The sequence below is a fragment of the Lissotriton vulgaris genome, chromosome 3_1 (assembly GCF_964263255.1).
Source record: "Lissotriton vulgaris chromosome 3_1, aLisVul1.2, whole genome shotgun sequence".
Taxonomy (NCBI): Eukaryota; Metazoa; Chordata; class Amphibia; order Caudata; family Salamandridae; genus Lissotriton; species Lissotriton vulgaris.
In genome coordinates, this window is record NC_141689.1 from 376,569,231 (window position 1) to 376,592,937 (window position 23,707).

At 47.5% G+C, this 23,707-nt stretch overlaps 1 protein-coding gene across 1 annotated transcript in view; it reads right to left on the bottom strand.

Moving 5' to 3' along the window:
- C3_1H5orf34 (chromosome 3_1 C5orf34 homolog) overlaps positions 1 to 23,707 on the bottom strand; it is a 377,197-nt gene that overhangs the window by 74,912 nt on the left and 278,578 nt on the right. The window contains exon 8 of the mRNA XM_086962940.1: positions 22,602 to 22,671. Coding sequence (XP_086819066.1) covers positions 22,602 to 22,671 — 70 coding nt within the window. The remainder of the gene's footprint in view (positions 1 to 22,601; positions 22,672 to 23,707) is intronic.

Consider the following 23,707-nt stretch of genomic DNA (forward strand, 5'->3'; position numbering starts at 1 on the left):
GGTGCATTACCAATTGGATACTGGATCCCCCTGTGAGCCCCTGTACAGTGTACCATAGGTACCCAGGGCATAGGTGCATCCAAGGCCTACCAGGGGCTGCAGCATATCTTTTGCCACCCCTGGCTGGCCATTCAAATCGACACAACTGGCTGATCACTCAGCTGGGGCAGGGTGGTGTAATCACCCCTTGCTTAGATATAGTATACCTATATCTAACCTTATGTCTGGACACATATACACCTTATGAGTCCCTCCTATGGCAGGCCTTAACAATCCTGAAGGCAGAGTGCTTGGTTTTATGTGAGATGGTGCTCTAGCATGAGCTGAGCCTGTCTGCAGCTTTCGGAACCATGTCCTTTAGCTGTACTGGGATATTGCCATACCATATACTCTTAAGTGCATTATAATCCTCGCAGTTATATGCTTACTATGGTTTGGCTTTATCGAAACATGTCGAGTAAGGTTTCATACGATTTGGAATACTACCCCCTCGCCAGTCCTGGCGACGGGGGTAGCATTCCACCCTTCTAGAGGAAGACGACCTGTTGTTCTAAATATTCCCGGTTAAAGTTAACTAGAGCCTCAGCATCACAAAATGAATGCTGCTGCCACAGATACAAGTCTGACCTCCTGCTGCTGGGAGTCCTTCCAGCGAGGGAGGCTTGGACAATACGTTCCTGCCTTGGGAGGTGCTAGCACCACCCCAGACAGGATTTTGTGTATTGGGACAGGGAGGGCTCAAAGGATTGAGACATGCCTGGGGCACACAAGGTGTCCCATGCATAGTCCAGTTCAAACCGGTGCTGGGGCTTCCCTCCCCAGCTCTGGCGCGAAACTGGACAAAGGGAAAGGGGTGTAACCGCCCCCTTCCCTGGTCCCACCCATAGGAGGGACCTAGCAGATAATCCAGCCCCTAAGATCAGTATATAGGTAGGAGCTGAGTCACTAGGACTTTAGATTAATCCTGACTGAAACTCTGAAACGAAACTCTGGACCTTCATCACTCTACTTTGGAAGAAGACGACTGAAGAATCTCCCTTGTGGTCAAGGAGTGACCACCCTGCACAAGCAGGCACCATCCAGCGATCGACGACTTGCTTTGCCGCCGCCTCCCGCCTGAGCCTGAGCCCAGAGCCTGGCAAGAGCCGGATTCCCAGCCATTCAACAGCCCGATCCACAGTCCCGGCAAAGCTGACACCCCTAGAGGCGACGTGAGACCAGCCATCTAGAAAAGTCTGCGACCTGCTAACTGTGCAGCCCCGAGGTCCCCTCGAAGCTGTGCATTGGGGATTGAGAAGCCCCAGCCCCGAGCAGCATGTGCACCGAAGATCAGCCCTGCACACTCCACGAGTTCTGCGTGGGGCCCTTTTGCATTTTCCTGCTCTACGCTTCTGCCCAGTCACTTCCCCAGTTACTAGTGGCCATCTTGGCGACGATCCCGAAAAACTACACCACTGGTCTGGTTACTCCAGACTGGCCCTTGCTTCCCTGAAAAGAAGCAGGCCCTCAGACCTTGCTGGTCTGAGTAAGAAGCCTACATCGATTCCTGCGTGGGTTGCCTTTGCCAAGGCTTGTTGCCTCCAATTTTGAAGCCGACACCGCCGACAGCGAGAACCTTTGTGGGACAGCTCGTGACTCCATCCTGGTCATCGTTGATGACTCCCAGACCACGTGGCTGCAGAGATAAGCTTCCCATCAGCACCTGATCGCATCCCGGCATCGCCTGGTTCTGTCCTGGTTTCATCCTGGTCACTGGCTAGTGACCCAGACTCTGTCACCTCTGCTTTCAGGTCCTCTACATCTTCGATCCACCCTTGGATCCACCCGGACTCTTCTCTTCTGGCCGCCTGCAGCATCTTTACTCCAAGGCACCATAGATCTCCACGACGAAACCCGACACACTTTTGGACCTATGCACCCGCTTCCTGTGGGTTAGGTAACGCGAGTACTACGGTGCTCCTGTATAGGTTTACATCCCTAGTGTCCTAGTTTCAAGTGGTTAAGTTCTATTCCAGTCGGAAGGCTCCTAAATCCTTAACTTTATAACTTTTACGTACCATTTGACTTCAATGTGTGCACTCGTGTGCTTTTAGACTCTGCACACTCCTCCCGTGGGCCTCCTGCTCCCTAACTATTGTTAGCTCAGTGTAGCCCCAGCGATTCCCAAGGCCTTACCATTGTTCGTGTTGTGGTACTTATACCACTTTCTTGATATATGGTTTGACGGGCCTCCCCGCCCTATCCATAATTGTGTAACTTTTGTCTATTCTATTAAGTTACTTGTTTTGCGCTTGTGCTTCTGTGCTAATAAAGAGTTCAGGGGTTTGTTTAGAAACAAATACATATATATTTTCAATATATATCTTGTGTGGTGTCCTATCATTTGGTATTAAAGGGATTTCATGTGGTAAAACAGCTGGCTTCACATGCCCTCTTGAGTTTAGCCTAAGACACCTTTGTCCATCCTACCCCTAGGATAGCTGGTCTATAAGCTTGACTTTACAACCATCACCATAAGGGTTGTTTGGACTGGTGCAAGGTGCTCACTAGAATAGTGATCATCATATACCAGGCCAACTTCTCACACATTGTAGGTAAAAGGTAGGACAAACCCGGGTGTGGGTGGGATGTCCTAATAGTGAATTACAGCCATTTTCGTTTTTCACTATTGCAAGGGTACCTCTCCCCATAGGCCAGAATGGGAAGTTTGATTATTACAACTTATAATCCTAACTGACTCAGGGAACCAGGTAGAGATTTGAGTTTAGTATGCCTGAACTCAGAATGATAGAATACATATTTTAGTGGAGTTGGATTTACCATTTTGTGTTTGAAAATACCACTTTTAGAAAGTAGGTATTTTCTTACCTAACCATCCAAGAATGCCTCTTCTACGTTGTGTATTCCTTGTCTGGAGTTTGAGTGACAGGGGCTGGGGGACAGGGTGAGTCAGCACAGGGCTGAATAGAGAGATCTGCATGCAGATGGGAGGGAGGAGTTGCACCTGGGACCTGAATAGGGCTGTGCGTTCCCTCCACAATGATGGCTCCACCTAATGTAGTGCGTCTGATGTCCCTGGCCTGCACTGTAAAAGAAAAGGAGTCTTATCAACAAAGTTTGGACTAGGCAAAGGCCTCTCTGCCTTCAGAGAACAAAGAGAAAGTGTGTATAAAAGGGGGACCCAGAACTTTAGATCACTTTTGGGAAACAAGAAGAAACCATTGCTGAGGAGAGGAACCAGAGAGACTGAGGAGAGACCATCCCTAAGCTGAAGTGCTGCTTGGGGGATTGGCCTGCAGTGGTTGCCTAACTGCCAAAAATAACTTTGTGTGTACTTTAATCAACCTGTGAAGGATCTTCAAGGGCTTGAGAGGGAGCTTGCCTCCTGCTGAAGTCTCAGGGACAACAGACTTCACCCACCAGCTCCCCAAGAGTTCATTGGAAGTGCCTGCAGTTGTGTTGGGCTTTCTGAGGAACTGCGTGTCGGAAGGAGCTAGAGGCATCACTCACGGAGAAGAAGCGTGTCGCCGCTGCTGTCGATGCATTGCCGGAGAAGAGGATCGACGTCGCATCAGACGCCGCCGCATTAATGGAGAAGCGTTTTGCCAACGTTGCAGCTTTCGCAGCATCGCCGAAGCGCCTTGCATCACCAGAGAAGAGGATGGACATCGCACCAGATGCCGCCGCATCACCGGGAAGAATGTTGCAGGGCCTGTCGCTGCTCAGAAGAATTGTTGAGTCGCCGCACGGCCGTTGAGCGTGCGCGCATCGTGTCGCAACCAAGAGAAGACGCCATCTTGGTTTCATTGCACTTGATCTTCATCGCATCACTGCGCTGCTGGTCGCATCGCCACGGAAGCGCAGTAAGAAACCGACAAATCACCTCCCCTCGCAGAGAGGAACCGACGCATCCCCTACGCATCAGTAGTGACCTAACGTATCACAGTACTTATGTGTAAGGAACCGACGAATCACCTTCCCTGCAACACTTTCGTTGTATAGCGTTAAGCATCCAAAGGTACATTGAACTTAAAGGGTCGCATTTTAACATCTAAAGAGAACTAAGCTAATTCTACAATTTTAAGTACAGTATTGTGGATTTTGTCGTTTGTGGTCTTGTGTTGAGTCTATATAAAAATACTTATTTTTAATACTACAACTTTTGTGGTGTCCATCTGTAGTGTGGTCACTGGGTTACTGTATGTGTTCAGAAATGCTATACACTGCCTCTGAGATAAGACTGTCTGCTCTTGCCAAGCTACCAAGGGGGTGAGCAGGGGTTATTTTAGGAGTGTACCCCCTTACCCTGACTAGACGCAAGGGTCCCTATTTGTCAAAGGTTCCTACCTCTGCAAAGTAGAGACACCCAAATCTAACACCCAGGCAGCAAATGATGGTAAGCTACTGCAGCCTGTACCCTGCGGATGCACTGCTGTGTACCACAACCCTGAGAATACACTTAGCCAGCACTTTGGCATATATTTTAAGCTCAGAATTAATGAGATGGGGCACTAAGACAAGCAATTCACCAGACACTGCCCCACATTGTGCTGGACCACGATGGTCGCCTAGTTTAACTCTGCTGAGAAATGATCTTTGATTTTGTTGTCGTTGTAGAGCGACAGTAAGTTGGGCAGCAACGACTTCTGAAATTTCTTGTAATATTCTACAGCAGGGGCACTCACAAACATTTGCCCAAGGGGCACAAAGTACGGTCTGAGGTGTGACCAAGGGCTGCATTGATGCCAGCAGTGTGGCGTTATTTGAACTGGGTGGCTCAGAGATTGGGTAAAGAGACCTAAAAACATGTTAAATAAATGGGCAAGCATTTATTTGCAAGTTACTAAATTCTAGTCAGTTTATTAGAGAAAAAAAATCTGAACATAAGTGCTCAGCAGCAGTTGCTGCTGTTCACCGGGGGTCTTCATGTAAAGGTCAAGAGGGCCGCAAGCAGCCCCTGGGCCGTTCTTGGAGTATCACTGTTCAACAGGGAAGCCTTCGGGTCCCGGTGTCTTGCCGGGGCTCATGTTGGAAAGAGCTACATCAACCCTCGCAAAGATGAACAGTTCGTCCAGGTCGGCTCCGGATACTAGAATTCACACTGTCAGCCACGCCGCGAAATACCAGCCAGTACAGGAGCTTTCTCGACTTCTCGCCACATCCATCAACCCTGCTCTGGGAGGCAACCCAACACGGTCGTGCCTCATCAAGGCAATGCTGCCGTAGTTAAAGCCTATCCATCGCAAGCTGACACGGTTCAGTAGTATCTGCAGTGGACTGTGTCTCCGCCTGTGCTATGTGGGCTTCTAGTCCTTTAATCTGTGACAATTTCTGCTGGTCCCCTCCTAATTGCCTTACTGGCAGCCTAAAGTGTCCCCAGGGAATCCACTAATCCCACGTTCAGCTCCAGGAAGACGTTGAGCTTGCGCAACAGGAACTCTGTTGTGCCAATGTCCACAAGGCTCCAAGCATGTAGGCACCTGACCAGACTTTGCTCCTGGGCATCTCTGCCCAGATAAGTGGTAACTGGAGCATGGTCTGAAATATGTTTAGGGAGGATAGTCGATCTCGTAGTGAGAAGCAAGTTGGTGGCAGACATGAATACATAGTCCATGCGTCAACTAGTCTTGTGTGCTTCGGAGGTGTGAGAGTAAGCTCATGCGTAAGGATTCCAGGTGCACCAGACATCACAAAGGCAAAGGAAAGACACCCAGTCCACAAGGCAGGAAGTCACGGGCATGAATCCAGCCAAAGCACTCAAACGGTCAGCGGTGGAAGACATAGTCATGTTGAAATCACCACCCATGATAATGACCCGGCGTGTAAAGCCCGCTGATAACTGCCTCACCGCAGCTAACGTAGGGCTGGGCAGCTGAGGGGGATGGGGAGGTAGGGGAGGGGCATAAACAATCAGCAATTTATGGGAATCACCATTAATAACCCCCCTCAACAGTAACATAGCTGTCCTGCGGGTCTGACATACTGCGGATGACTACCATGTGGAGGGGTTTGTGAATCGGTATAGCTATGCCGCGGGAGTCCCTGGAGCAGCCGGCGTGATATACCTTGTCGTATCCATATCGGGCCAGGAAGGGGCACTGGGTACCAAGAAGGTGCATTTCTTGTATTAGCACATAAGGTGCATGGCGTTTCCCAAAACCTAATCCTGTTCTCCGTTTAATAGATGATTGAGGCCATTGACATTGCATTTCCTTAATTCAAGAGCCATCAGGTTTCAAGTGTGACACAGGGGTCTTGGTAGTACCCAAACGGGCATCCAGTGGAAAGGAGGTGCCAAGAGATTGTAGCCTGCCTTAAACATGATCACATGGTGTAATGGGCCAAACCACCCCGACCAAACCTTCCAACGTCCCTCCCACCCTACACTTTCTCCCCAGAAGCTTCTGTCGCCCCAAAAGTAGCAATCACAAACAGAAGAAAATGAACTTTTGGAGTAAAAAAATCATGTCCCTATACTCATTGAAAAGGATATAGTACTGCACAATAAGGCAGCTGAGTCCAATGGCCAGTCATGGGAGCCTTCGCAGTTCCGGGCTCCACCAATGCCAACCCCCCCACCCCCCGCAGAAGACAAGGCCACCAAGTCTGTCATGCGTGGGTGTCTGTGGCCATCACGCCCCTATCAGCTTCCCATGAAGAACTAGGTGCATCTGTGGTGGAAGAGGCAGGGGAGCAAAGAAGTCCGCTTTCGATGTATGCAGGAGCACCTTCATCTTCTGCGGTTGCTGCGTTGGGTACCGCCATCAACGTCCCTCTCAAGTGAATTACTGTGCAAGGGCCGGGTCTCCATTGCCCATTCCCATGCCGCTGCAGCGGTATGAAAAAAGAAGGACTTGGAAGCATGAATCACTCAGAGGCGGACTGCAAAGGAGAGAATGTATAGCAAGTTCAGCATTCACAGCTTTTGCTTGATAGCTTCGAAGGATTTACGTTAACACTTCAAAAGGTGAGTGTAATCTGGGAAAACCAGGATACGGATAGACAAAGTTCCTGGGGGCTAGCTTGCGGGCAAAATGGAGAACCAAATCTCTGTCCTTATAGTTCAGGATTTTTACTATCATTGGTTGTGGAGGACCACCAGGGGCCCCTGCTGCCAACGATCTGTGGGCCCATTCCACCACCAAACACAAGGACAAGTAACCCATGGGGACCTATGATAGGATCCACTTCTCTATGAAACTCTCAAGAGCCGCCATATTGACCTCCTCAGGGAATCCCATGAACAGAAGGTTGTTCCACTGGGCCCGGTTCTTTGCATCTTCAACCCAAATCTCCAGACTAGAGGACACTGTGGTCAGATGGGCCACCTCTGCCTTCAATGTAGACACAGAATCCCCCAGTTCCAAGGATACAAACCTTTGTACCAGCCACATGGTCCGTAACATTGTAAAGATCTTGTCTTAAAGTGCACCATCCACACCGACCTCTCCAATCCTGCTATCCAAATCCAACTGGGAGGCTTGGATAGTGAGAAAGATGTCTTTGGTATTGAGCTGACCCACCAATGAGATGGGGGGAGTATCCACACTGTCCTGCTTAGATGCAGGGGTATGAGGGGGGCTGTAGATGCATAAACTTGTGAATGAGCCTGAGCGGGATGGGGGATCCCCTGTCTCATGATGAGGCTGAAATGCAGTCCTGGTTGTAGTAAGACGAAAGTCTGCCAAGCTGTCTTGCGTCACAGACAATGTCTGCGCAGGGGGAATAACATCTAATATGTGAAGTTAAACCAATGTGAGGGGAGGGCAATAAGAAAAGGAGGGGCACGACCCGCTTGCATAGGGGATTGGCCCCTATATTGGCATCACGAGCAGTCAGGCTCCCCTCGCCAATGATATCACTGAAGCTCCCTCCAGTCCATGTTTTATCAGTCACCACATGGATGACACATATCTCTAGTGTGCACATCCACACAGTAGTTTCCAAAGTTATAAACTGGTCTCACGCAGCATAGCTCTGCTTGCAGCTCCATAAATCACAATCTTGAGCGCAGCTAAAACACTGTTTATATTTTTTCTCCCTCTAAAGCCCACTATTTATAGAGATTAATAGTTTCTGTAAGTTGCCTTTTCCTTTGTGAAGTAAGATGACACATTTAATTTACTGACTCTTATTTAAATGTCAGGCCTTTTGAAATCTTTCAGCTTACGTACAATACTGAACACTGGAGGCCTCATTTTTCCTTTGTGAAGTAAGCCCCCAGCTTAAACTTAATGTTAAAAGCTGGAGGCTCACACATTCTCTCTGCCTCATTTATAAAGTAGAGACACACGTTTAGTGATGAACTTGCTATTCTTTTTGGCATATACTGTGTTGATGCACTGACATTCCTAGGAAGGTGACTCATTGGGCCTCTCTGCTTATGGCACTTATATAACCAACCTACTGGCGGTCGCCAGTAGGTAGTTATAGTTAGGACCTAGTTTCCATAGGAAATCCACAACATTCTATTTGGAATAACTTTGGCACCGGTGGACGAATCTTTGTGAATTTCTCCAAGGAAATGGCCTGCTCGGTTCCGCTCCTTCCCTGAAAGAGATTTGTCAAGTGGGGGCCGAGAAAAAAGGGGGGTCCTAAAACATGTTTTCCCCATGCAATTTTCCATAGGGACCTTTAGCCAGGGCTACAGCCCGAACGGCTGAACGGAATTACACTAAATTTGGCAGAGGGGTAGAGTTCTGTTCGCAGATTGTGCTTTTTGTTAAATGGTGTAAATCCGTTCAGTAGTTTCTGAGAAAATTGCAAGTAAAATCCTAGCGATATCTAGAGACGGAGTTTAGCACGCGTACGGAAATCTGTTCAATTACGAGAGCGAGCTGCATGCTGATTGGCTGTGAACTATCTGTCAACACTCGAAACCAGGAAGTGTTGGCGGCCATTTTGTGGCTCGCTAGAACCGAGTCACAAGAAAACAGTAAAACAAAGTTGAGAAATAAGGGAAGGGGGTAGGCTATAGACATTCTGACCCTCTAGGCTTGCTCAGGGGGTCGTATATCGATGGCGTAGTAATCGTGCAGTACTTGTATGCGGTGGAAAAGGTGAAAAAAAGTAGGTTTGTTTTATTCATTAGGTCCCGGGGGGGCAATTTTTCTGCATAATGGGGGCTTGTAAGGTGCCCGAGCACTGGGGAACGGAACTCCTCTGGTTTTATTTTGAAGTATGCGGGGGGGGGGTTACGGTCCTAGTCCCCGCAGTCTCGGTGAGCGGCACCCCTGTTGTGGGAAGTAATCGATGACACCAGAATAGATGAAAGATGTACTTATTATGAATGTAACAAGGGCCCACAGGGAGCCAGAAGATAAGGGTGCATTCTCAACAACCCCTCGGGTCTTTTAAAAAAAAAAAAATGTTTCGAGCTCTCTCTCTCTCTCGCTCTCTCCCCGTACATGTCGCAGGGAACGCTACATTTCTGGTGCAGTGATATGTAAAATGACCTTCCAGCTCCGGGTACCTGCATTGTCTGGAGTTTTTATTACTGTTGAGAGGGTGGGCTTGATAATACGTCCTTGTAAATTGCCACAGAAGCCTATGTTCTGGTGTTAACATGGGCTTCTAGGGGAAATAACAAGGCCGTACTATCAAGCTCATTATCGCCATTTTATCGGCAGTTTCCTGTCAATAAAACGTGATAATTTTAACACCGGTCCTTGATAATATGCACCTAAGTTTACTGGTCAAAAAAAAGAGCAATGGGCCATATTATCAACAAAAAAGGCGATACATTATCGTCGCTTTTATCGGAAGGAAACTGACGATAAAGCGGCGATAATGGGCTTTGGTAATATGCCCCTGTGAATAACCATAGCAGCCCAGGTTAACATCAGAACCTGGGATGCTATGGGAATTTCAAAGGGCCTATGGTTTTCTATTAATGTTGGGAGGGTGGGCTTGAAAATACGTCCTTGTAAATTCCCATAGAAGGCTATGTTCTGGTGTTAATATGGGCTTCTATGGGAAATAAGAAGGCCGTATTATCAAGCTCATTATCGTCGTTGTATCGGTAGTTTCCTGCGAATAAAATCGTGATAATTTTAACACCGGTGGTTGATGATATGCAGGTAAGTTTACTGGTCAAAAAAAGAGCAATGGGCCATATTATCAAGAAAAGGCGATACATTATCGCTGTTTTTATCGGCAGGAAACGGTCGATAAAGCTGCGATAATGGGCTTCATAATATATCCTTGTGAATTGCCATAGAAGCTCATGTTCACACTAGAACTTGGGCTGCTATGGGAATTTACAAGGGCCTATTATAAAGCCCATTATCGGCGCTTTAGCTGCAGTTTTCTGCCGATAAAAGCGACGATAATGATATGGCACTGATGGGCATATTATCAAGGACCGGTGTTAAAATTATTGTTCTTTTATGGGCAGGGAAGTGCCAATAAAACGGCGAAAATAGTCTTGATAATACGCCCTTGTTAATTCCCATAGAAGCCCATGTTCTGGTGTTAACATGGGCTTCTATGGGAATTAACAAGGGCGTATTATCAAGCCCAGACGCCGCCCCTGGAGGGAGTTGCGGTGGGACAGGCGGGGCGGGGGAGGGGCAGGGTGGGGGGTGATAAAGAACGGAATCTGGATGGTTGTACGAATTTCTGGCTATATTATCAACAATATAAGGCGATACATTATTGCCGCTTTTATCGGCAGGAGACTGACGATAGAGCGGCCATAATGGTATTTATAATATGCTGTTGTGAATTGCCATAGCAGCCCATGTTAATAGTAGAACCTGGGCTGCTATAGGAATTTACAAGGGCCTCTTATGAAGCCCATTATCACCACTTTATCGGCAGTTACTGGCGATAAAAGTGGAGGTATTGTATCGCCTTTTGTTGATAATATGCCCCTTCATTTCTATGATAGTATGTAAAACTTTCCTTTTTTTGTGTAGCAGTTGTACATTGGCTAGCTCCATAAATGGAGGCTAGCCATTGGAAGAGAATAATGTCAATCATTCACGGAGCAGATTCGTGGGGGTTTGTGTTTTTTTGAAGCCCTTTGTTTCTTCCTGCAGAGGTGGGCCATAGTGGGTGTTTACTTTTTTTTTTCCAGGATGTTTGCGGCCGCCATTTTTGATGTGAAAGCAGAGCGTTCGGGTCCGTCAGAGCGGCTTGGGTGCACACACAACACGGTTTATAGCTTGTTTCTGTTGCTGCATCGGCGCTAGGTAAGGGGAATGGGATTTAGTTGATTGCACAGTAGCGCGGGAATTGAGCAGGACCTACTATGGGAGGAGGCGCTCGTGATTGAGGCCTTTGTTCGCCAGGATGTCGGACCTGATCCTCGTGATCTGTGGGTGAAACGTTGATGAATTGGGTCGGTATCGGCAATAACCTGGAATGAGGCGACCACCCTGTTTTCAAAGGAGCACACGGAGAGGGGCTCTGACGTGTCCTGGGTCAGTCGTTCAAACTGAGGCCTTACCCAGGGGCTGCGCACGCCTCGGTGCAACTCTGGCCTCGGTGCGGTCCTCGCTGCAGCTTCGAACCGGTGATTAATGACGGGAGCGGGGTCATCCGAGCTGGGGAATTCACGGCTCCGCTGAGCGCGCTCTTCTGCCGGGCAGTGGAGCGGGGACCGGGGCGGTGAGAAGAAGCAACCCGGAAAGGCGGAGGGTCCAAGAATAGATTCATCCCTGCTGTGGTTCACGGCGTGGCCAATTCAGCCATTCATTCTAGTATGAATGATCGAATGAGCATCATTTTGTTGGTCACACACCTTGTGCAACAAATGCTCGAGTGGTTCAGTTTCCGTGACTCTCTGTAAGCCGCCCTTTTTGGTGTTATTAAATGGGTCTCGAGTGCACTTTTTTCCAGCGCCCCTCCCCCCTCCCTTTATTACTGCTGCCAATTTGCGGTTTGTTTTTACGCTGCGGTTGTCGAGTGTTTGTGACAGAAGTGGAGGCCAAGTCAGACGGCCTACCACTGGCAGTGCACTTTTAATCCTACCACTAAAGGTGGGAAAAGAAAATCCAGAGTGGTTCGAAGCGGCCCTAAAAAACCCCGCCCTCTGCAGTTTAAATGGGTTGTGGGCTATTGTCCCGCTCCTTCTGAAGACCCTGTAAATGGGTTACTATTGATGACTTAGTTACCTGAGAATAAACAGCTGTATAGGGAGTCCTGTTTGTGACGTGCCAAGATTGAAGGCCCACCCCTCCAAAGCCCACCGTTTGCTTAATGCTCTTAACGTGCAGCGCCTTGCTTGCTCCGTGACTTGGCCTGATGCGGAGCCCTCAGAGGAGAAGGTGGGGGGTGATCTCTATCTAGGTTTGCTGTTCTCACCAGTTACCCCTCCTTCCGTCATGTCTCTCACCCTCTGGCTTGTTGGTAAACATGTTAATAGTGTGAACTCTTTATATGCAAACATCACACATGGCTGCCCTGTCCCTTTAGAGACCAGGCCTCCTGTGGTCCGGGCTTGACCCTCCCCGGATCTGGGGAAATCCTTCGAAGCAGGCTGGGAAACTGATTCCCACTTCTGCTTGTTTACACGGCTGTGTTCCCCGCAGGACTCCATGGTACCTGTATCCATTTACCTATTATTCGTTTCGGGTAACTTGTCCTTGGCCAAGACCGACCTTTTGACTTTGCCAATGCTTGTAGTATACGAACCACAAACCATGGGAAATTGTGCACTCGAGGGGGTGATTTTTATTAGCAGAGTGTGTGTTGCTGGTGTTTGCGTTCACGGGGACAGCCGTTGCGAGGCAGTGCTGTGCCAATTCTAGGGCTCTGGGGCTGTCCTGGGCGCAGGCGTGATGGTGGGTTTTTGTCTAAAGTATAGTGTCTTGAGTAGGACTCCGTGGTGATAGTGCAAGGATTCACGGTTTATAGCTTGTTTTCTGTTGCTGCGACTTTCTGGATCGGCACTAGGTAAGAGGAATGGGATTTAGTTGATTGCACAGTAGCGCGAGAATTGTTTGTGACGGGCTTGGACTTTACCGTAGCGGGGCAGTTAACTGGGTTGTCTTCTCAGGGCCGGGCTCTCTTGAGCGCATCTCTCACCATTTTGTTGGGGTAACTCCTCTAAATACATTTCTCAGTTATAAAACAGCAGTGATCATTCCCAATGCAGTTCAAATGAGTGACCTTGAAATGAATGATCGGCGCTGCTGCCCTTCGTTGGCACGGACACAATATCTCCTTGTTGGTTTGAACTTTGGCTGCCCTGCCATGACCTCCGACAGAGCTCCAGACTCCCGGGGGTGCCAGCAGGGGCGGCTGGTGAAATTATCAAGTGGTGGGGCGCAAACTGATTTGCGAGTGCGGGTCCCAGGCCACTCAGGCCGGCGGCGACCCCCCCCCCTCCCTCCCTCCCCATACACAACACTCAAAGAAATGTATTCACACACGCATACACACAAACACATCCATTCGCAACACACTCCACCAAACATTCATGCATACACGCACGCTCGCACCAAACACTTTAAAATAAAAGAAAAACACACACACTTACCTTGCTGCCGGTCCGCGCCACCTCTGGGCTCTGCTCCCCACATGTCACAGGCTCACAGCGCCCCTGGCCAATCCTGGCGCCAGGGGCACAGGTAGCTTCTCGCCCGCAGCACGCCCATTAGGGCTCCTAATGGGCATGCGCAACGTCGCAGAAACACAAGTGCGCATGCGTGGGCACGGGTAAAAATTCACCCTCCGTCCCCACGCATGCGCACTTGTGTACATGTTTAGTGATAGCAGTGAGGACAAACGTTGCATTTTAAACACCGCGCAGCAGTCCTCTGATAAAAAAATATTAAAACGTATTCCAAGTTTAGATCGAATAAAAGTTGAATACAAATATGCTGCGCCAGTCTGGGTGCATAATTATAGTCTTGACATGATTGAAGCCGAGGGAGCTGCGGGCGGCTTCGGGCAGGGGGGCTACGCCCCCACGCCCCAATGGACGAACCGCGCCTGGGTGCCAGGGCGCGGGATGGCCCAGGGCGGTGGGCGGCCAGAGCCCAGGGCCTCGGCTGACCCCTGCAGGAGTCATGGCGGCGTGAGGTCCGGGGCTCCAGGGCAGCCGATCACGGGTGTGTTGGTTCCACATACCAGGACTTCGGTCGTTAACAGCGGATTACAGTTCGGTGGCATTACATCTGTCACTGATTCTGATGGGACTACGTGTATCTGTGAGTGTAATGTGTACAGTGGTTTCAGGGTTAAGAGATTTCTTAAGTTTTAGGGATGAGTTACAAATAGAAGTTTTTATGGTTTCGTGGTGTATATTTGAATCGGGTAAAATATATTCTAGAAGGGTTTATAGGTGTGCTTAATACATAAATATTAATTAAAAAGCGAGATGTTGCTGTTTACCCTAGCAATGAACAGATCCATCCATCCGTAATTTTTGTGTTTGTCAACATTTAGAAACATATACATTTAAAGATTTTAATAAAAAATATGGACTCAAAACGAGCTAAAGAAGTCCGAATTCATTGTAAATGCGTCTTTAGTTCAAACGAAAGGTAATCCGATGAAAACATCCGATGTGGTTGTGTGTGATTGTATCTATTTGTGTGGGATGTGGCGTACAGTATGGATCACCGGTTCTGTGGTCTCGCTTACCATTTTTAGGCTCCACTTATAGCCCCGCTTTCCTATTGGTTTGGGGCCGCAAAGGGACCATGCTTCGATCTTTATGTCGAATTACCCTTTGAACCGAGCTCTTGAGACCCTGCACTCTTCTGGATCTGTATGTCCTGTGGTGTCCCGGGCCATCAACTGTTGTTTATTCCCAGGTTTTAATCCTTCGCCAGGGCAGCATCTTGACGGGAGGATGTAGACATGAAGCCACTGGGAATTCTCTTGTCATAGAGGTGGTGGGAGTGGGGCAGGGGGGGTTGCTTTTAAATTTGTGGGATTGAGCCAGGATTTCGCTCCCTCTGTATCTGTGTTCATCGGTGCACTGATGAGGTTAGAACTCTGCTTCCAGCAGCTTGTGTCCCATTCACTTTGAGGCTCCTCCGACTCCACAGCTGTCTCTTAGTGTGCACCGCTTCAGAGACCAGCCATGGCTTTGTCTCATAAGGCAGCATCGTTCTGCTGTGGGGGTCGAGGTCTGGTTCGCCTAAGTTATTTATGGCAGACAAAACCTCAAACCTGTGGTGTGTGTGTGCGTGTGTGTGTGTGTGTGTGTGTGTGTGCGTGCGTGTGTGGTTGCGTGTGTGGTTGTGTGTGTGTGTGTGGCTGTGTGTGTGTGTGGCTGTTTGTGTGTGTTGCTGTGTGTGTGTGTGGCTGTGTGTGTGTGTGGCTCTGTGTGTGTGTGTGGGTGCAAATGCAACAGGTCTCGCATTTGCGAGAGATTAAGCTATTGGCATTGTAAATGACAATGACATTTATTTATCTGTTTTCAAAACCAACACATAAATAAAAAAAATTGTCAATTACAATGCCAATAGCTCCAACTTTTGCAAAGGCGAGACCGTTGCATTGTAACTGCTTGTTCTCTTTTCAATTGCATTTCTATTGTAATTTTTCTGGAAGATTCAATAAACAGAATTTGAGGAAAAGGCTTTGTCATTTTGGAATGCCTTTACATACGTAATGCAGAATGCCAATAGCTTGAATGCCCCTTGCACCAAAGTAATCATATTAGTAAGCTTTAAATGTATTTTAGGAACTTAACAATTTTTCTCTAAACACCTTATGAGTTCAGAAAATAAATGTTGTCTTGAATGTACACTTTTCAATTTTGGTATACATACACTAATTCAGCGGAGCAAAAGCTTCTAATTTAGTAGGCTAGGCTGGAAACAGGAGAGCTGCTTACAAGTAGCTGGAGAGCTACTTGTTGGAGAAGCCTGTGCTATACACAGTCGGTTATGTCCAGGCCTGACCAGCTTGAGTATTTTGCAGCAACTTGGCCAACCTCAATGCGGTGTTGTACATTTTGTCAAACGTAGTCTGGGATAGCGTGCAAAATGTCCCTGAAAATGTCCTGCAACGCATGGGATTATCTCCTCAGGAGGCAATTAGTATTGACTCAACCTAACGCAAGGGTGGACAAGGAACAAAATCCTTTTAGAAACGGTCTCCATGCGCTTCGACTTCCTGTCTGTCGGGATGGTCAGGAACACGTTGGGGTTCAATCAGCAAGTGAAGGCCTGCTCAGCTCTTGGGAGAGGGGTATTGTAGGAGGAAGCCAGGGTCTCACAGCCCAGGTCTGTGACACCTTGTAATCTGCCTGATAACTGGCGGGCAAGATCCAATTTTTGACCAGGTGTCCAGCAGTGTATCTGTCAATGCCTTGTTAAATGGCAGTAGAGGTTCCGGAGTCGTTTATCCTGAGAGACGCACTTCAGCAAGAATATTAGTGTTTGTCCTCAGTTGAGGCAAGAGTCAGGTATAAAACTTTAGCTGCCCCCCTAATTACAGTTGCAAAGGAGGTATAATGCTAGAGGCACTCTTATGGTTTGACACCACGTGATGACCTTGGACTACCATCTTTTTAATTGACTTTGGTGTTTTACTTTACCCTAGCCTTAATGTACGGCATCCTGCATATGCCTTGTTTCTTTTGAAGATGTAATCTTGCAGTCTTAAAGTGGGAGCTGTCACAGAGTAGAACAGCCTTGCCAGGAATAGAAAGGGTGGGATGTGCATTTGAAAGCATGAGAGAGAAAGAGAGACCTGTGGAATGTACTTTTTGGTCTCAAAGTGGAGTGTTATGAGCAGTGGTGCACAAATGTGAATTGTGTTGTACATTGAGAGATGAAGTGTGTGATGCTATAGGCAGTGGTGTACAAATGTGCATTGTCTATACATTGGGAAGTATTATGAAGTTCTTACTATTGGCTTTGACATGGCCACATGTCATTCTGAATTCTGACTCTGTCTTGCTTGAGCTCTTTTGCGCGCACAGACAGTTGTTTGCAAGTTGCAAGTTGTTTGGGTTAATCACGTTCAAGGTTGCTTTGTATTTATGGAGAAGAGATTTTTTTAATGTACTGAAAGCTTTCGTAAGCTTCGTTAAGATAAAGGCTGGAACATGTGAGAATGTAGATGGAATGTGGGAACTCCTTTTGCCCTGGAATGTTTGCATGGAAGGTGGCCAATTCCAGTAAGTTTCCTTGGCGCGAAAGGAAATACTCTCAAACCTTCTAGTGTGTTAAGAGACTATAAAGCAGAGGATTGTTGACTTAGAAACCGGGATTGTTTGAGCCTGAACGATGAATGCATCTTCAGTGCAGGCATCTGGTTGCTGAGTCTCCTGGCTTCAGCTGCAAGTCCCCTAGTCTGGAGTGGGTCAAGATGAACATTCTACCAGGTAAAGTGTTTGATTTTTGGTTAGTGTAATTGTGATGTGTGGCCAGTGGCTATAATCAGTTGAGGTGTTTTCTTTGTGATGTGTGAGTGAGTCAGAGTGCACATCTAAAGTAATCATTTGGTGTATTTAGTGTATATATCTTTCTGATTTCTTGCAGGCTGTTCATTATTATCTGCTTGTGCATTTTATTATTATTATTCATGCATTTAACAGTTGCATTTGCCAAGTGTGTTATTAGCTGTTGTCAAAGCAATAAAAAGATTTAAACCGTAAAATGGTTGTCAGCAAGTACTTAAAATTGTCTTCTAGCATATCCTAATGTCTGACACCCAGTGAGCTCTCTGAAGGGCTTCACTCAGTGCTCACCTATGGCACACCACCCAGTGCTCACACTTCTCACATTACTCAGGTCTTACTTGGGCACATTAACAAGTCCTCCCATGGGGGACATTACCCAGCGTCACATGGGTCACATTACCCAGGGCGCACATGGGGCACATTACCCAGGGAGCACATGGGGCACATTACCCAGTATGTACATGGGGCACATCACCCAGGCGTACATGGGGCACATCACCAAGGGTGTACATGGAGCACACCGCCCAGTGCTCACATGGGGCACGCCGACCAGTGCTCACATGCGGCACACCGACCAGTGCTCACATGGGGCACACCGCCCAGTGCTCACATGGGGCACGCCGTCCAGTGCTCACATGGAGCATGCCGCCCAGTGCTCACACAGGGCACGCCGCCCAGTGCTCACATGGGGCACGCCGCCCAGTGCTCACATGGGGCACGCCGCCCAGTGCTCACATGGGGCGCGCCGCCCAGTGCTCACATGGGGCACGCCGGCCAGTGCTCACATTGGGCACGCCGCCCAGAGCTCACATGGGGCACACCGCCCAGTGCTCACATGGGGCACACCGTCCAGTGCTCACATGGGGCACACCGCCCAGTGCTCACATGGGGCACACCCCCCAGTGCTCACATGGGGCACATCGACCAGTGCTCACCTGGGGCACACCGCCCAGTGCTCACATGGGGCACACCGCCCAGTGCTCACATGGGGCACACCGCCCAGTGCTCACATGGGGCACCCCCCCCAGTGCTCACATGGGGCACACCGACCAGTGCTCACATGGGGCACACCGCCCAGTGCTCACATGGGCCACACCGCGCAGTGCTCACATGAGCCACACCGCCCAGTGCTCACATGGGCCACACCGCCCAGTGCTCACATGGGGCACACCGCCCAGTGCTCACATGGGCACATCACCCAGTGCTTACATGGGGCACACCACCCAGTGCTGTGTTCCTATTCCCAAAAGTACAGACCCATGACACTAAAGAGCCCCTTCCAATTCCCTTTTAGTACATCCAAAACCAATGATTACAACAAGCCTGTCCTCTGCTGTCCGTAAAGTCTCCTTCGACAATGTTGTGGTAGCTAATGTAAACTGAGGCAAATAATGAATGCAAAAATAAATACCACCTCATATATAGTCAACCTGCTTCAGGCGACATGAAGACATTTTTATTATGCGGGCTATCTCCCGGTATAAACCCCCCTTAAGCTCTAGCATCTGAACCCCACTGTATGGGCCTCACTGCATGATGCATCTCACTGCAAGATGGAGTAACATTCTAGTGAAGGAGATTGTGAGTGGATATCGGGGGTGTTCCACACTCTCTTACTGGCATGCATGCTAAAGATAACATATTAGTACCTGGGGAAGATGGAAAGCCATACTATTATAAAGAAAACTCAAAATAAAATGTACAGAATATCTTTCCATAAACACAATAATGTCACAAGTGTGAGAAACTCTTCCAATGCTGTGTTTCCACATTGGCTGAGCTTGTTAAATTTTACAGAGAGAACCGATAAGAGTGCACCCACACACTTTAGGAGGATGTTTGCCAAGTCCGCTTAAGTGAGACCTCCTGATCTCAGTTGGACTACAGTGAGGTGTCAGTCCGGAGTCCGGGGTAAGGAACAGCCCTCAAGCTGGGCCTGAGGAAGCACTCAAAGAGCAGGAGACAGAGAAACAAGTCTTTGCAATGTAATAGGTCTACCTGGGGAAGATGGAAAGCCATACTATTATAAAGAAAACTCAAAATAAAATGTACAGAATATCTTTCCATAAACACAATAATGTCACAAGTGTGAGAAACTCTTCCAATGCTGTGTTTCCACATTGGCTGAGCTTGTTAAATTTTACAGAGAGAACCGATAAGAGTGCACCCACACACTTTAGGAGGATGTTTGCCAAGTCCGCTTAAGTGAGACCTCCTGATCTCAGTTGGACTACAGTGAGGTGTCAGTCCGGAGTCCGGGGTAAGGAACAGCCCTCAAGCTGGGCCTGAGGAAGCACTCAAAGAGCAGGAGACAGAGAAACAAGTCTTTGCAATGTAATAGGTCTAGCGTTTTGTTAGAACTGGGAGTCTCTAGTTGGAAATGGCTTGTACCTTTGTCCAAATAGGGACCCTTGCTTCTAGTTAGAGTAAGGGGGCTACACTCCTAAATAACCCCTGCTCAACCCTGTGGTAGCTTGGCAGGAACAGGCAGGCTTATCTCAGAGGCAGTGTGTAAAGCATTTGTGAACACATACAGTAATACAGTGAAAACACTACAGATGGACACAACAGAGGTTTTATAAAAATAAGTATTCTTTATATAGACTTAACACAAGACCCAAACGACAAAACTTCACAATACAGAATTAAGAAAATTACTAAGATTGTAGAAATAAATTAGTTCACTTAATGGTAAATGCGACACGTTTCTCACAAAGTACCTTTGGATGCGTCACGCAAGATAAACAAAAAGGTTCACAGGGAGAACGATGGGTCAGTTCCTTGCTTCGGGGCTTGCGATGCGTCTGTTCCTCAGTGCTTGCGCAAAGTAGGTGATGTGTCTGTTCCTTACCGCAGAGGAGGTGATGCGACGATCTTGTGGTGCGGCCCAGTTGCAATGCGACAAGATGGCGCCTTGATGCGGCGCGACGATCCGATGCGAGAAGATGGCGCCCTTGATGCGATGCGACAGCATGAAGGTGATGCGTGCACGTCAGACTACCATGCAACGACTCTGTAACTTTGGAGCCACGACAGGCCCTGCGACACGCTTCTCCTGTGATGCGACGGCGACCCTTGCTTTAGCGACGCGCTTCTCCGGTGATGCGACAACAGACTATCAGGACATGCCACACACATCAGGGTATGTCCTACCTTTCACATAAACTGCACCCTGCCCTAGGGCTAACATGTAGAAAAGGGAAGGTTTAGGGACTGGTAAGTGGGTGCACTTACCAAGTCAACATAGCAATACTAGACTGCACATAGGCTCTGCAATGGCAGGCCTGAGACACACTTTACAAGCTGCTTCTGTGGGTGGCAATCAGTGCTGCAAGCCCACTAGCAGCATTTGATCTACAGGCCCTGGGCACACATGGTGCACTGTACTAGGGTCTGACAAGTAAATCAAATAAGCCAATCATGGAGTCGCTAATCCATTACCGTAATTTACAATAGAGAGCACTTGCACTATGGCACTGAATAGCAGTGACACAGTGCTCAAAGCATTTAACCAGCAAAAACATATACAAAACAGAGGAGACAAAAGCGAAAAATGTAAGGGAGACTCACACCTATGGTACCAGGTCTAACACATTTGTTAAAGTCAGAGCTGTTGGTGTTAAAAATAACAACGATTTTTACTTCTGCTTTTTTTATTTGCAGTCTTCCAGAAGTCAGAATGTGTATTTTATGAACACTCAAAAATGTAAGAAAAACAAAAAAGTAATGAAAAAAATGAACAAGCTTCTTAGCTATATAATCATATTTTGGAGCATGCCATAAAATGAATGCATCTGGAAACGAACATGCGAGACAGGCCGGCCGTTTTGAAGCATGTTTTCCTTTCCCTGTTACTCGTGCTATGTGTGGAAAAGGACTGCATTGTAAAAGGAAATGCCCCCTGAGTCACAGAGTCATTTTCCATTGGGAGCAGGGCTGGGTGGTCTGTCAGGAAGGCAGAGGGCACAGAGACACTGCCAGACACAAGAGGCAGGAAGTTAAAGAAGATGAAGCCGATCTTTCACTCTTATTTTTTAAAGCAGATAAACCTGCGCTCTAGAAGCTGTAATTGCTCATTCTAAACTGGAGGGAGGAGGAGGTAGCTGCAGCCTGAGAGGGAGTAAAGAGCAGCTATTTAGAATTAAAACAAGCTGTGAGCCGTGGGATGTGTTGTTCTGGAAAAGCATGGGAGATAAAGTACCCTGGAAGCAGCAGCAAGGACAGAGCCAAAGACAAGGTAGTGCACTGAAGGAAATATATGGCCATAGTGAAAGGATCTATGAAGCAGGAGATGTTTGCAGGGCAGAACAAAACAGCCTAAAGGCAGGACAAATTATGAAACTGACCAACGAAAACAAAGGAATTTGTAAAGGCAGAGGAAAGAACCAATGGAAAGTGCTGGGAGTGTTTAAAAGCCCATAGACTGATTACAACATGGCTCGAAGAGACAGCGCAAGCGCTGCCTTGGTGAGACTTAAAAAGGTAGCATAGATATGTGTGTTGCCAGATGTGACATGTGGAGCAGACATAATGGATTCCACAGGATGATGACGGGAGAAGAGCCATGTGGCTTTTTGAATTGGAATGTGCCAAGGATGCTGCTTCAGTCACCCTCTGTGTGCATTGGCTGTCATATGTCCAGAGCCTTGGTGCCTCTTGGCCCGTACACAGCAGCCTCACAGATCAATGCAGGGCAGGTGTGCTGGAGGCTTGAAGCTGCGGCACTGCCTGCAAATGCTGGGCAGAGACAGTGTCTCCATCTCCGCCCTCACACAGTAGTGGGATAGGTGACCAATGCCAAGAGGGACAGCTCCATATTCCACAACTATGAATATTTTTCTTGGGCTAAACTACAATGTAAATGATACCTGCAACAAGAGGGGTTGGTGTGTGAGGAGGAAGGCTGAGACACTGCCTCTCTATCATGATGTACTGATTTAATATGACACCGCTAAAACCGCCCTCGACAGACTTAAGTAGACTAACATATGAAATGGACACACAGATTGTCTTTAAGCAGTACCACTAAAACATGCCCCTGATGGGTACAGCCGTAAATTAATAATTCTGAGTATTTCGGAAGGGCCCCTTCTTATTACTATTGCCAATATTTCAAATCAGTCTCTCTTATTTAAAAGCTGTGCATCAAGGTAGCATACGTGTTATCAACCGTCAAAGGTGAAACTGTTAACAAGTAACACATAAACGTATAATGTTATCCACATACCATTTTCCAACAGCAGATTTCATAGCCATGGCTTAAGGAAAGTTCAGCTTTGTAGCAGTGTTCAAGGACTCTACAAAAGAAGAACACATTCAATATCACAATACAGTCACACGTAACAAAAATGTATTTGTGTGGCCTAAAATATTGTTTGATCTTGCAATGCTTATCGCCAGTGTCTAAAATCCCTGCACGGACTGTGAAAGCAAAGAAATAGAAGACAGTGACAGAAAGGATCTGTTCGTAATCACCCATTGCTTTGTATTTTGCGCACACATAACTCCAGCCATTTGTACCAGCCACCAGGAGAGGGACAAGGGGCCTACTAAGGTCTGATATCCAGGCCTGGCCATGCATATGGGAGGGGGAAAGATTCTGGGGCGGTATTGAGAAGCTGGAGTATCTCTTCACCATCTAGTACAGCTGCCAGTGAGTGCCAAATGCAACACGAATGAGGGGAAGACGGGAAATTAGTTCAACTTATTAGGTCTGCAGTTAGCCTATGCCTTTTGATTTTACTACAAGTATCTATGGGATAAAGTATGCCCTGACATACATTATAAGGATATTGCATGTCACAGAGGAGTTCATTCACCTACATAGGGATGAGGCTTAAGGCCGAGTTCCTTTATAAGGTTATGGAACTCAGAGGTGACTTGCAATACCCGTATACTGTACGGCAGCTGGTACTTTATTCCTTATAATACATGGTGACACCTTCATCTTTTCCACAAACCACTTAAATCCTTGGTTCGTAGCTCTTTCAATAGAAAGAGAGAGCATGTTTGCAAGCATGAAGAGTAAAAATAGAACTCTAGTGCAAAATTAAACACATCAATAAAGCTGTTAGATATTTGTGGAAAAAAGATATTAGAATCGATTTAATTAAGTAATTTTTTTACAAAAAGGCACAGCAGCTCGGAATGTGTAGAAACATGCAGAAAGTCTAACTTTTTCTATAATTACCTTAGAAGTGCAAAAATTAAACATGTTGCCATAAATTCCCCCTTTATGCTCGTCACTGTACAACTAGAAAAACAGAGCAGAAGAAAGAATACCAAGGTCTTGTTTTTGTTCTTTAAACCAATGCTTCAAATATGCTCCTTGCA